This window comes from Phoxinus phoxinus (assembly GCF_949152265.1).
Source record: "Phoxinus phoxinus genome assembly, chromosome: 15".
NCBI classification, from domain to species: Eukaryota; Metazoa; Chordata; class Actinopteri; order Cypriniformes; family Leuciscidae; genus Phoxinus; species Phoxinus phoxinus.
The window spans coordinates 35287172-35301605 of NC_136890.1; the positions used below are offsets into that span (position 1 = coordinate 35287172).

General features: G+C 41.6%; 1 protein-coding gene across 1 annotated transcript in view; it reads left to right on the forward strand.

Annotated features, from left to right (window-relative positions):
* The window catches only part of LOC307011870 (cysteine dioxygenase type 1-like), a 15815-nt gene extending 7210 nt beyond the window's left edge, over window positions 1–8605 (forward strand). The window contains exons 3-5 of the mRNA XM_079637932.1: window positions 14–195; window positions 3231–3399; window positions 7974–8605. Coding sequence (XP_079494058.1) covers window positions 14–195; window positions 3231–3358 — 310 coding nt within the window. The 3' untranslated portion in view covers window positions 3359–3399; window positions 7974–8605. The remainder of the gene's footprint in view (window positions 1–13; window positions 196–3230; window positions 3400–7973) is intronic.
* Window positions 8606–14434: the final 5829 nt, after the last annotated feature.

Below are 14434 nucleotides of genomic sequence, written 5' to 3' on the forward strand. Positions count from 1 at the left end.
TGCTCCCCCACAGTGATATCCACACTCACCCAGGCCTGCACTGCTTCATGAAGCTCCTGCAGGGTAAGCTGGAGGAAAAGCGGTTCGAGTGTCGCGGTCCCAGTAAGCCGAAGAGTCTCGATCCCAGTCATCCGGCCGGGATGGTGCAGACGTCCCAAAATGTACTCAAGAAGAACCAGTGCACTTACATCACCGGTGAGTTAGATTAGCTCTCTTCTGAGTACTTCACGAGTTCACATCTACATAAAATTAATACAATAAAGGTTATGCGTATTTGGCGTGCTGTCCGGGGGGAGGGCTCCGAGCTCGGCGTTCGGCCCGACCCAGAGTACTCCCCCCGGCTGTGGTAAGAGTAGATGGGATTAGAAGTGAGGAGAGGGGGTGGAGGAGGGATGCTGGTAAACGATGAACAGAGGTAGGTCTGCTGTGTATTTATACCTTGTTATTGAGTTGATTACTGATTGATCTCCACTTGTGCTAATTGGGTTAATTATCTGAACCTGTTCCTCCCGAACTTTGTTAATAAAACGTCATATAATGGTCCCACTCTAAAGAGTGTTAAAGCAGAGTTGAGCATAAATGATGAACACCTGCTGTCAACAATATACTAACAAAGGACCCACTGCAGTCCCCAAAAACTTTCTTGGGTGGAGCTATAGAGTCTATAGAGTGAGCTCATAATAATAATAATAATTCATTACATTTGTATAGTGCTTTTCTCTGCACTCAAAGCGCTTTACAGAGAACAACGTATAAATTAAGGTAACTTGTTTTGGCTTTATAGCGGTTCTTGAATAATGTTATTTTCCAGCTAAAGTTAGTTTAGATTGATTCACTTCCGTCGAAAGGATCATTAGTTATTAAATTAGGGGCCGCTAACACGACACCGCTCTCTCTACACAGACTTTACACTGAACCTGTGAGAAACACTGATGGCGCTCACGTGCGCATCAAGAATTAATTCTATAGTTATGTGTGTTTGAATATATGTGTGCATGTTTGTAATTCCCTACAAGCCTTAACAAACTACTTGTCTGGCCTTAAACATTTTAGGCAGAATTTTATCACTTCGGGGTAGATACGCGAAACCGAGATTATCCCACAGTGCTTTATCTGTAGAGTGGTACAGGGATCCTCCATAGGGAGAGGCTAGTGGACACTTCAGCACTGCGGTGTCATCGGGTCCAGGCGAAGGTCCTTCCTCAGATCTGGATACGGCAGACTGCGGGAAAACCTCGGGATAAACAAAGACACTAAAATTAGCGTAGATGCCATTCTTCTTATGATGTAACGAGTACATCAGGATTTATGGGAAGTGTTCCCAGTTCCGGCTGACCTAATCTATGCAGCCTAACATTGAGTTATATAAGTCTATAATGTGTTATGTGTATGCTAGGCCGAAGAGATGTGTTTTTAGTCTTTGAACTGACAGAGTGTGTCTGCTTCCCGGACAATGTTAGGAAGACTGTTCCAGAGTTTTGGTGCTAAATAGGAAAAGGATCTACCGCCAGCAGTCGATTCTGATATTCTAGGTATTATTAACTGGCCGGAGTTTTGAGACCGCAATAGATGTGAAGGACTATAATGCGTTAATGTGTGTGTGTGTAGTGTGTGTTTGTAGTGTGTGCTAGTAGTGTGTGCTTGTAGTGTGTGCTTGTAGTCAGTGTTGGTCAAGTTACTTGGAAATAGTAATTAGTTACTGATTACTGATTACTTCTCCAAGAAAGTAATCCAGTTACTTTACTGATTACTTATTTTCAAAAGTAATTAGTTACTTTACTAGTTACTTTACTAGTTACTTGACTTCAAAAACATGATGCACGACCTGAATACGCTATAAAAGCAGACCTTTCAGCCTAATTCTATTCTTTCTGCATATTCCATCATCTAAAATTGAATCAAATTAAACATTCTCTTTTTTAAAACTTGTTTAATTAGTTTCAATATTTTAACTTTATGCACATTGCATCAACCAAAAATGTAATTAAATGCAACAGTCTCAGACTTGAAGAAAAATGTTGAACATTTAACCAATTTCTGCAGAGTCCACCATATTTTAACGAAATACACAAAGTCCTTCTTCTGTTAACTTATATTTCTGCATATTCCAGCATATAAAATGCAAATATTTGTTTGTAAAATCCTCTATTCGAATAGATTCAAATAAAATACAGCAATAAAATAATTAAAATGAAAGTCTCTCAGACGTAGAAAGCCTTTCTTTAAAGTGAATTTCGTTTTGTATAAATTGTATCTTAATTTTAATAAATATGCATGTATTTAATAAATAAAAAGCAAATATAGCAGACAATAATAACCGTGACATTGAGGCGGTAGCGCGCCGCGTTCACTTGCATTGCATTGTTAAAAGCCTTTCTTTAAAGTGAATTTCGTTTTGTATAAATTCAATTCTTTTTGTATCTTATTTTAATAAATGTTTCATCAACCATTTGCATGTATTTAACAAATACAAGGCAAATATAGCAGACAATAACCGTGACATGGAGGAGCCGGCGCACGCGTTCACTTTCACTTTCATTGTTAACTAGAGCGCGCACCTCATAAATTAATGAAACTCAACGTGAGCGTAGGCCTATGTCTCATGATACATTAGCATTAAATATCTTTGCTGCATCCTTTCTAGAACAGACAAGGGCTTTCTCGCGGCTCGCATCAGCATTTACGGATGATGAGTTTTGTGATGCGCGTGCGGATTAAATAAATAATACCCCATTCGCGCAGCTCTATCGATAACAACATTGAACACTAGGCTACACAAATAGTATTTTTTTATTTTATTTAGGCGATTAATTTTCCATAGTGACATAGGTTCCGTATCCAATGTCGGGCGTGTTCCGGCTCAAATTAAGCCACGACTCACGAGACAGTCTAACGAAACAAAATCACAGTAACGCAGTAACGCAGCCTCCTTACGGGGAAGTAACAGTAATCTAATTACTGTTTTTGCAATTGTAATCCCTTACTTTACTCGTTACTTCAAAAAAGTAATGGGATTACAGTAACGCGTTACTTCTAACGCGTTACTGCCCATCACTGCTTGTAGTGTGTGTTTGTAGTGTGTGTTTGTAGTGTGTGCTTGTAGTAATTCTACAAGTAGATATTAATACAAATATTAGACAGAAACAAAGCATCATAAACTAGAATAAATCACTGATCTTATCCCTGACCAAAAGTGTTTATGCATGACCTGAAACTCTTCTCTGTTCCAGACTCCATCGGGCTTCACCGCGTGGAGAACCTCAGTGAGATGAAGGGCGCGGTCAGTCTTCACCTCTATTGTCCCCTGTCTCAGGCCTGCCAGACCCTGACCAGCGCAAAGGACACCGCAGCGCCGTAAGGATGACCTTCTGGAGCCGATACGGGGAGAGGACACCGTATGTGAGTGTGCCAGAGTCCTCGTTTCACACAACAACCAATAACACACAGACCTGCAACACACTCATTATACAGACACATGAATATTAAAATATGACCTCAGAGAGTTGAGGGTTAAAACTAGAACCCTATATAACAAACTGCCAAAGCAAGGGAGAAACGCAGAAGATTTAAAAGGTCTAATAATGATATTTTCAGTACATTTACAGCTCTGCCGTCTCTGAACTAATGACGCCTCAGTTTAACAGAATACAGGCATAGTTACTTTTTTGTCACATATATTTCATCTAATGAAGTCACGTGCTGGCTCATGTTTAGAGAACTATATATGAAATATGTCCATAGGAGCTTGAAACGTGCGATAGGATCTGTATATGAGCGATAGGATCCGTGTTGCGAGCGCTGTTGACCTCGGATCCCTGACGGTGCTTTTCAACCTGGAAGAACGAAATTGCTCATAAAATCCCCAAAATAACCAATCCACGTATTGGTCAAATGTATGAGTGCTTTCAGTGTTTCCAGTGATGTGCAGCCTTACATATCTGTTCACATCTCAAGAAAAGTGTTTTGGGCTTTCATGACCTTTTAAGAAACGAGCTTCTAACGATCCGATAAGATCAATCAGGAGAATCTGAATGAACTGGAACCCTCAGGCTGGAAAGTTAATATGTATTTATCAGAAGATAAGCTGTTATCCGTGTGTTAGGAGTGATGGTGTGTGGCTTCAGTCGCCGTGTGTGAAGCCGTGACGTAACGTCTGTTCCCGCAGGATAATGTCTTCCACATGTGCTCCACTTCATCCAAACTTATCTGCATTCACAGCTTGCATAACTTTACTTCGACCAAATCGCTGTCTGGACAAAATAGTTTCAACATCAGCGCTGTGCTTCGATAAGATAAGATAGCGAAGCGCCAACCCAGCAAACACATTTACGTTGTGACAACGTCTCTGGTATGTTACATTTCTGCTATGGCAACGTCGCTGTCTACGTGCTCGCAACATTGTAACAACGTAGAATTGGAAGACGCGACAGGGCTGTAGCAACGTTGTTACGCGACATTCAGCAACTGAGAGACGACTTTCTGACAATTTTTTTTATATGCTGCTAGATATGCCTATATCCCCTATTTAGCAATTTGTTAGATAATTAAATACTTTTTAAATATTGTTTATCCTTATTATTATTTAATGGGGCTATCAGTAAATTAGCCTAATTATAATCAACACCTGCAAGTGTAAACTTTGAAGAGTAAAAATTACAGAAGGTTTCGTTAATTCAACTTTATTAAAACTGCATATGGTAATCAAATTGCACTTCCAAAAGTCATACATTTGTGGGAAAAAAAAGTCCCGGGAAGGCGTCCAGGAGGCACCGGAGCCGATGCCCGAGCCACTTCAGCTGACCCCTCTCGATGCGGAGGAGCAGAGCTCTAATCTGAGCTCCTCCCGAGTGACCGAGCTCCTCACCCTATCTCTAAGGGATTGCTCATTTCGGCCGCCTGTATCCGGGATCTTCTCCTTTCGGTCATGACCCAAAGCTCATGACCATAGGTGAGAGTAGGAACGTAGATCGACCGGTAAATCGAGAGCTTGCGGCTCAGCTCTTTCTTCACCACGACAGACCGGTACATCGACCGCATTACTGCAGAAGCTGCACCGATCCGTCTGTCAATCTCCCGTTCCATCCTTCCCTCACTCGTGAACAAAACCCCAAGATACTTGAACTCCTCCACTTGAGGCAGGAACTCTCCACCAACCTGAAGTAGGCAAGCCACCCTTCTCCGACTGAGGACCATGGCCTCGGATTTGGAGGTGCTGATTCTCATCACAGCCGCTTCACACTCGGCTGCGAACCGTCCCAGTGCATGCTGGAGGTCCTGGTCTGATGGGGCCAACACGACAACATCATCTGCAAAGAGCAGAGACGAAATCGTGTGGTCCCCGAACCCGACACCCTCCGGCCCCTGGCTGCGCCTAGAAATTCTGTCCATAAAAATTATGAACAGAAACCGGCGACAAAGGGCAGCCCTGCCGGAGTCCAACATGCACTGGGAACAAGTCTGACTTACTGCCGGCAATGCGAACCAAGCTTCTGTTTCTGTCGTACAGGGACCGGACGACCGGACAGCCCTTAGCAGAGGGCCCCGGACCCCATACTCCCAGAGCTCCTCCACAGGCCGCCACGAGGGACACAGTCGAATGCCTTCTCCAAATCCACAAAGCACATGTGGATTGGTCGGGCAAACTCCCATGAACCCTCCAGCACCCTGTAGAGGGTATAGAGCTGGTCCAGTGTTCCACGGCCGGGACAAAAACCGCACTGTTCCTCCTGAATCCGAGGTTCTACTATCGGCCGTATTCTCCTCTCCAGAACCCTGGCATAGACTTCCCCAGGGAGGCTGAGAAGTGTGATCCCCCTGTAGTTGGAACACACCCTCCGGTCCCCCTTCTTGAAAAGAGGGATAACCACCCTAGTCTGCCATCCCAGAGGTACTGTCCCCGACCGCCACACGATGCTGCAGAGGCGTGTCAGCCAGCCTAACCCTAACCCCACAACATCCAGAGACTTGAGGTACTCAGGGCGGATCTCGTCCACCCCCGGTGCCTTGCCACCGAGGAGTTTCTTGACTACCTCGGTGACTTCAGCTTGGGTGATGGACGAAACCCCCTCTGAGACCTCGGCCACTGCTTCCTCAATAGAAGACATGACGGTGGGATTGAGGAGATCCTCGAAGTATTCCTTCTACAGTCCGACGACATCCCCAGTTGAGGTCAACAGCTGCTCCACTGTAGACAGCATTGGTAGGGCACTGCTTCCTTCTCCTGAGGCGCCGGACGGTTTGCCAGAATCTCTTCGAGGCCAGCCGGTAGTCCTTTTCCATGGCCTCACCGAACTCCTCCCAGGCCCGAGTTTTTGCCTCCACAACCACCTGGGCTGCAGTTTGCTTGGCCTGCCGGTACCCGTCAGCTGCCTCAGGAGTCCCACAAGCCAACCAGGCCTGATTGGACTCCTTCTTCAGCTTGACGGCATCCTTTACTTCCGGTGTCCACCACCGTGTTCGGGGATTGCCACCTCGACAGGCACCGGAGACCTTAGGGCCACAGCTCCGAGCGGCCGCTTCGACAATGGAGGTGGAGAACATGGTCCACTTGGACTCAATATCTCCAGCCTCCCTCGGGATCCGGTCGAAGCTCTGCCGGAGGTGGGAGTTGAAGATCTCTCTGACAGGAGACTCGGCCAAACGTTCCCAGCAGACCCTTACAGTACGCTTGCGTCTGCCGAGTCTGTCCAGCTTCCTCCCCCGCCATCGGATCCAACTCACCACCAGGTGGTGATCAGTTGACAGCTCCGTCCCTCTCTTCACCCGAGTGTCCAAGACATACGGCCGCAGGTCAGATGAAACGACCACAAAGTCGATCATCGACCTACGGCCTAGGGTGTCCTGGTGCCACGTGTACTGATGGACACCCTTATGCTTGAACATGGTGTTCGTTATGGACAAACTGTAACTAGCACAGAAGTCCAATAACTGAACACCGCTCGGGTTCAGATCAGGGGGGCCGTTCCTCCCAATCACACCCCTCCAGGTGTCACTGTCGTTGCCCACGTGGGCGTTGAAGTCCCCCAGTAGAACGACGGAGTCTCCAGTCGGAGCACTTCCAGTCACCCCTCCCAGAGACTACAAGAGGACCGGGTACTCTGCACTGCCGTTCGGCCCGTAGGCACACACGACAGTGAGAGACCTATCCCCAACCCGTAGGCGCAGGGAAACGACCCTCTCGTTCACCGGGGTAAACTCCAACACATGGCGGCTGAGTTGGGGGGCTATAAACAAACCCACACCAGCCCGCCGCCTCTCACCATGGGCAACTCCAGAGTGGTGCAGAGTCCATCCTCTCTCAAGGAGTGTGGTTCCAGAGCCCAAGCCGTGCGTAGAGGTAATTCCAACTATCTCTAGTTGGAACCTCACAACCTCACGCACAATCTCCGGCTCCTTCCCCGCCAGCGAGGTGACGTTCCACATCCCCAGAGCTAGTTTCCGTGTCCAGGGATCGGGTTGTCGAGGCCCCCGCCTTCCACTGCCGCCCGATCCTCTCAGCACCGGCCCCATTAGTCACTTTAAATTAAAATTGTAGGTTGTGTTTGATAGCTCAGGCTATATTAAACGCAATACTCACGTATCCTTGCTCGATGATGAATAAGAACACAATGAGCCCAACAGGGGGTTGGAATTTAAAAGGCTGATTTTCCCGCTTCAGGGCCGTGATGAGTGATGAGTACATTATGTAGTCCAGTGGTTGTCCAGACACCCTCGGCACAACCTTAAGCAATGGCCCTGAACGGTGATTTAATGTCAACATTGTGACAACGCTGTAACAACCTTCACAACACAACGTTAAAGCAACCTTTTGGCCATGTTGTTATAACGTTGTTAGAAGGTCGGATACGTTGTGCCAACGTTCTGTGTTTGCTGGGAATGAGCTCGTCGTTCACTCGTTTTTAACTTCTAAGTCTTTCTCTGGTCATTAGAAACTTGTGCTTTTGTTTGACTGCTTTTATGTCGTTCTTTTACAGGAAACGACCGTTTCACATGAAAACAACTGAGGCGGCGAGAACGACGATGGAACTCACGGCCAAATTTCCACATAAATTATGTTTAAAACTTGATCCCACATTTTTAAAGATTGGCAAAGGACAGTGGGAAGAGAATCATTTTGGCCGGTCCTCACTTTCTGAGACCCCGTTAAAGGCCTGTTTGAGGGTCAAGACTTGGTTTTAGGGATAAGGTTATAATGAGGTTAAGGGTCGGTTTAGGGTCAGGGTTCGGGTTAGGCACTTAGTTGGGTGATGGGTAAGCTGCTAGAGATTGCATTGTGTCAATGAATGTCCTCATAAATATAGATGTGTGTGTGTGTGTGTGTGTGTGTGTGTGTGTGTGTGTGTGTGTGTGTGTGTGTGTGTGTTTGTGTGTGTGTGTGTGTGTGTGTGTGTAGATAATCACGGGCCTGCAATCTCCACATGCTTTTTTATTTGCTTTCCAGATAAACGTTTGCATGGAAGAGTTTATTTTTATGAATCTTGCTGTCAGTAATTGATGTCTATAGTCTCTGCATTTGTAAACTGGAGCTTTTATTTAAAATGGACCTGAATCTTATCTGGAAATGACTTTTTTGTCTTAACAAGTAAATAAAAATTTTTTTTAGCCACATGTGTTTCTTGTCTCTGGAGTATCTCTAGTTATTGATGTTGTGACGATTTCGTGACGAACTCACACTTTTTAATTACTATCACATGAATGAAATGAAGGTGACCAATCAGGAGACAGCCAAGAGATGACGCAGAGGGTATGAAAAGGAAGCGGTAAGGAAATGGAGGAAGGGGGCGGTAAATGTAAAGGAAGCGGTAAGGAAATGGAGGAAGGGGGCGGTAAACGTAAAGGAAGCGGTAAGGAAATGGAGGAAGGGGCGGTAAACGTAAAGGAAGCGGTAAGGAAATGGAGGAAGGGGGCGGTAAACGTAAAGGAAGCGGTAAGGAAATGGAGGAAGGGGGCGGTAAACGTAAAGGAAGCGGTAAGGAAATGGAGGAAGGGGGCGGTAAACGTAAAGGAAGCGGTAAGGAAATGGAGGAAGGGGGCGGTAAACGTAAAGGAAGCGGTAAGGAAATGGAGGAAGGGGGCGGTAAACGTAAAGGAAGCGGTAAGGAAATGGAGGAAGGGGGCGGTAAACGTAAAGGAAGCGGTAAGGAAATGGAGGAAGGGGGCGGTAAACGTAAAGGAAGCGGTAAGGAAATGGAGGAAGGGGGCGGTAAACGTAAAGGAAGCGGTAAGGAAATGGAGGAAGGGGGCGGTAAACGTAAAGGAAGCGGTAAGGAAATGGAGGAAGGGGGCGGTAAACGTAAAGGAAGCGGTAAGGAAATGGAGGAAGGGGGCGGTAAACGTAAAGGAAGCGGTAAGGAAATGGAGGAAGGGGATGGTAAACGTAAAGGAAGCGGTAAGGAAATGGAGGAAGGGGGCGGTAAACGTAAAGGAAGCGGTAAGGAAATGGAGGAAGGGGGCGGTAAACGTAAAGGAAGCGGTAAGGAAATGGAGGAAGGGGGCGGTAAACGTAAAGGAAGCGGTAAGGAAATGGAGGAAGGGGGCGGTAAACGTAAAGGAAGCGGTAAGGAAATGGAGGAAGGGGGCGGTAAACGTAAAGGAAGCGGTAAGGAAATGGAGGAAGGGGGCGGTAAACGTAAAGGAAGCGGTAAGGAAATGGAGGAAGGGGGCGGTAAACGTAAAGGAAGCGGTAAGGAAATGGAGGAAGGGGGCGGTAAACGTAAAGGAAGCGGTAAGGAAATGGAGGAAGGGGCGGTAAACGTAAAGGAAGCGTTGGACAGACTTTCTCTTCGTTCATTGAATGAATCTTTTGCCTGCTACTAAAGATCTGCGTGCAAGAAACCGTTACAAGTCAAGCTATTTGAGTCAAGTCACCTGCGTGGATCTCCTTCAACGCACACGTTTCGAGGTGGTACAGACAACAGAGGGAACGAGCCAGAGGGGATTTCATCGCGTGTCTGTGGAGCGTTTAGACACTAGCTGCAGAGCGATAAAGTCGGCATGAAATCAAAATTGGCCCTATTTACTTTGTTAGCGGATATTACTAGTCTTGTGGTGAACAATTAATCCGTGCAAATTAATACACCGGAAAAAATAGTTTGCCGTGGTAATCTTTAATCAAAGTCTGAAAAGTTTCTTCCGGTCTGGAATGGTTCTTTTTCTGATGACGTAGGTTTGACGGCTTGGGTTGGTTAACCCCCTGAGGTCGGCAAACGCGGGGGCGCGTTTTGCTCGTTTTTTTTTACATAGCAGCAAAATAGACCTAAAATACTCCGTCGGTTTTGGTCATACAGACTTAAGAAATATGAAAAAATAAGCTGTTAAATGTCTACTTTTTTATGTGTCCACTTACAATCGAAATAAAACATTGTGCTTTTGTAAAATAAAGAAAGTAAACAGGGAGTGCTTTCTGCCTCTCCGTCTCCGTGAACTTTTTTTCTGAAGCACTTCTCTAAACTCAAACAAAACTCAGCGAATACTATTCACTCAGACATGAGCTATATATCTCTATAATCATTTAAGTGTGTAGTTTTAAATTATCTAATTCAAATCTAAAACAAATATTCTCTGTTTATGTAATCTATATAAAAAGAGCGAGAGATCAGCTGTGCTCATTATCCTTCTGGCACCTCATTACTCCGCTAATGTGACACGCCCATCGAGAGCGCGCTGCTATTCAAACGCAGATCTGAGGCAACACACGCAAACCAGTCAACGCCCACAACAGCTGGACAACACACTCGCTGTGAGGAATAGCTCTGCTAATAATATCGTGATAATCCTGGAAATTTTACCTCAAACGTGCTGGAGTAGCCGAACAACGGATCCAGCTGCAGATCATCAGTAAGTGCTTTGTTCTAATCGCGATATGAAATGGTGTCTGTAAACCGCAAAATACTGTTTAAATTTGAATCGCGTTTCTCTGTTTGAATGAATGAACGGCACATGTGCATGCGTTTGTTTACTAACGTTACAGCTCGCGCGTGTCTGTGTGTGTGAATGAAATATCTATTGCCTACTGAGATGAGTAAAAATCGACTGAATACGTTGAAATAAAATGTCTTTGTATAAGCAACATTTTAAACTGCAAATTAACATTTATGCCCTAATATAGGCTATATTATAAAAGACGATATGTTACAGACGAAATATGAAAGACAACATTTCGTTTTGGATAGATTATAAAGTTTGTACTGCCACATCAAAACCTAATTTCCAAGGTGCAAACAAAATCTTAAAAGGTCAATATAAGCCTTCTCTTTAAATTATTTTTGTGTTTTATTAGTGACAAATTTGGGGAGAGGATAGCCTACATAATCCAAAACTTTCTGAAAATACGAATGAGAATTAACTGCACAATTACTAGAAATGTTTACTTTGGATATTATACAATTTGCAAGCACACAGTTTGTGGAAAAATACACTTTTTTTTCAAGATGTTTCCAACTCTGAACCAATTCTGTAGATGTGTGTGTGTATGTATGTATGTATGTATGTATATATATATATATATATATATATATATATATATATATATATATATATATATGTGTGTGTTGTCTTTGCATTCTGTGTGGCTCAGTGACACACTCAGTGAAAGGCTCATTAGTATGCAGCATTAGCAGGTCTTCTTTGTCTCCAGGTGTGAATGAGGACATTATTCATGACCTTGTTGGATCATTCACGCCCCCCTGCATATTGCCTTTCCAAACAAAAAGTGTCTTACAAAATTTAAATCAATCTATTGTTTAATGTGAACGATTAGCCCGGATGATTTTCAGATCATTTTGAAGTAAATACTCTAGCCGACAAGATCCATTAGTCAAAAGTATTGTGGGAATATGTGAAGTTGGTTGTTTGTGGTCTTATATCAGAACATTTAAGTTTGAGTTTTTTGAATAACCACGCATAAATAATATTCTCTCAAAAATGCAAACATGTACATACATGTTGCTCACATATTATGATAGTCATGTTCGTGCTAAATAGAGTGTAATTACACCTTTGCCATTAATATGTTTATAAGCAACTGAAAAAAATACAAATATCAGGTCATGTCAAAACATCTCAAGGACCCCAAAAACACCTTAGACTCCAGAGGGTTAAACGCTTCACCACTCCCAGTAACATGTTCTGTAAACGTTATCTAATGTTCTCTAAACGTTAGCATAAAAACATGATTAATATATCGTAACAACACTTAATATCCAGAAATAACAACACTTAATATCCAGTAATAACAACACTTAATATCCAGAAATAACAACACTTAATATCCAGAAATAACAACACTTAATATCCAGAAATAACAACACTTAATATCCAGTAATAACAACACTTAATATCCAGAAATAACAACACTTAATATCCAGAAATAACAACACTTAATATCCAGAAATAACAACACTTAATATCCAGAAATAACAACACTTAATATCCAGAAATAACAACACTTAATATCCAGAAATAACAACACTTAATATCCAGAAATAACAACACTTAATATCCAGAAATAACAACACTTAATATCCAGTAATAACAACACTTAATATCCAGAAATAACAACACTTAATATCCAGTAATAACAACACTTAATATCCAGTAATAACAACACTTAATATCCAGTAATAACAACACTTAATATCCAGTAATAACAACACTTAATATCCAGTAATAACAACACTTAATATCCAGTAATAACCACACTTAATATCCAGAAATAACAACACTTAATATCCAGTAATAACAACACTTAATATCCAGAAATAACAACACTTAATATCCAGAAATAACAACACTTAATATCCAGTAATAACAACACTTAATATCCAGAAATAACAACACTTAATATCCAGTAATAACAACACTTAATATCCAGTAATAACAACACTTAATATCCAGAAATAACAACACTTAATATCCAGTAATAACAACACTTAATATCCAGTAATAACAACACTTAATATCCAGTAATAACAACACTTAATATCCAGAAATAACAACACTTAATATCCAGTAATAACAACACTTAATATCCAGTAATAACAACACTTCATATCCAGTAATAACAACACTTCATATCCAGTAATAACAACACTTCATATCCAGTAATAACAACACTTCATATCCAGTAATAACAACACTTCATATCCAGTAATAACAACACTTAATATCCAGAAATAACAACACTTAATATCCAGTAATAACAACACTTAATATCCAGTAATAACAACACTTAATATCCAGTAATAATAACACTTAATATCCAGTAATAATAACACTTAATATCCAGAAATAACAACACTTAATATCCAGTAATAACAACACTTCATATCCAGTAATAATAACACTTAATATCCAGAAATAACAACACTTAATATCCAGTAATAACAACACTTCATATCCAGTAATAATAACACTTAATATCCAGAAATAACAACACTTAATATCCAGTAATAACAACACTTAATATCCAGTAATAACAACACTTCATATCCAGTAATAACAACACTTCATATCCAGTAATAACAACACTTCATATCCAGTAATAACAACACTTCATATCCAGTAATAATAACACTTAATATCCAGAAATAACAACACTTAATATCCAGTAATAACAACACTTAATATCCAGTAATAACAACACTTAATATCCAGTAATAACAACACTTAATATCCAGAAATAACAACACTTCATATCCAGTAATAACAACACTTAATATCCAGTAATAACAACACTTAATATCCAGTAATAACAACACTTCATATCCAGTAATAATAACACTTAATATCCAGAAATAACAACACTTAATATCCAGTAATAACAACACTTCATATCCAGTAATAATAACACTTAATATCCAGAAATAACAACACTTCATATCCAGTAATAACAACACTTAATATCCAGAAATAACAACACTTAATATCCAGTAATAACAACACTTCATATCCAGTAATAATAACACTTAATATCCAGAAATAACAACACTTAATATCCAGTAATAACAACACTTAATATCCAGTAATAACAACACTTCATATCCAGTAATAACAACACTTAATATCCAGTAATAACAACACTTAATATCCAGTAATAACAACACTTAATATCCAGTAATAATAACACTTAATATCCAGTAATAATAACACTTAATATCCAGAAATAACAACACTTAATATCCAGTAATAACAACACTTAATATCCAGTAATAATAACACTTAATATCCAGAAATAACAACACTTAATATCCAGTAATAACAACACTTAATATCCAGTAATAACAACACTTAATATCCAGTAATAACAACACTTCATATCCAGAAATAACAACACTTAATATCCAGAAATAACAACACTTAATATCCAGAAATAACAACACTTAATATCCAGTAATAATAACACTTAATATCCAGAAATAACAACACTTAATATCCA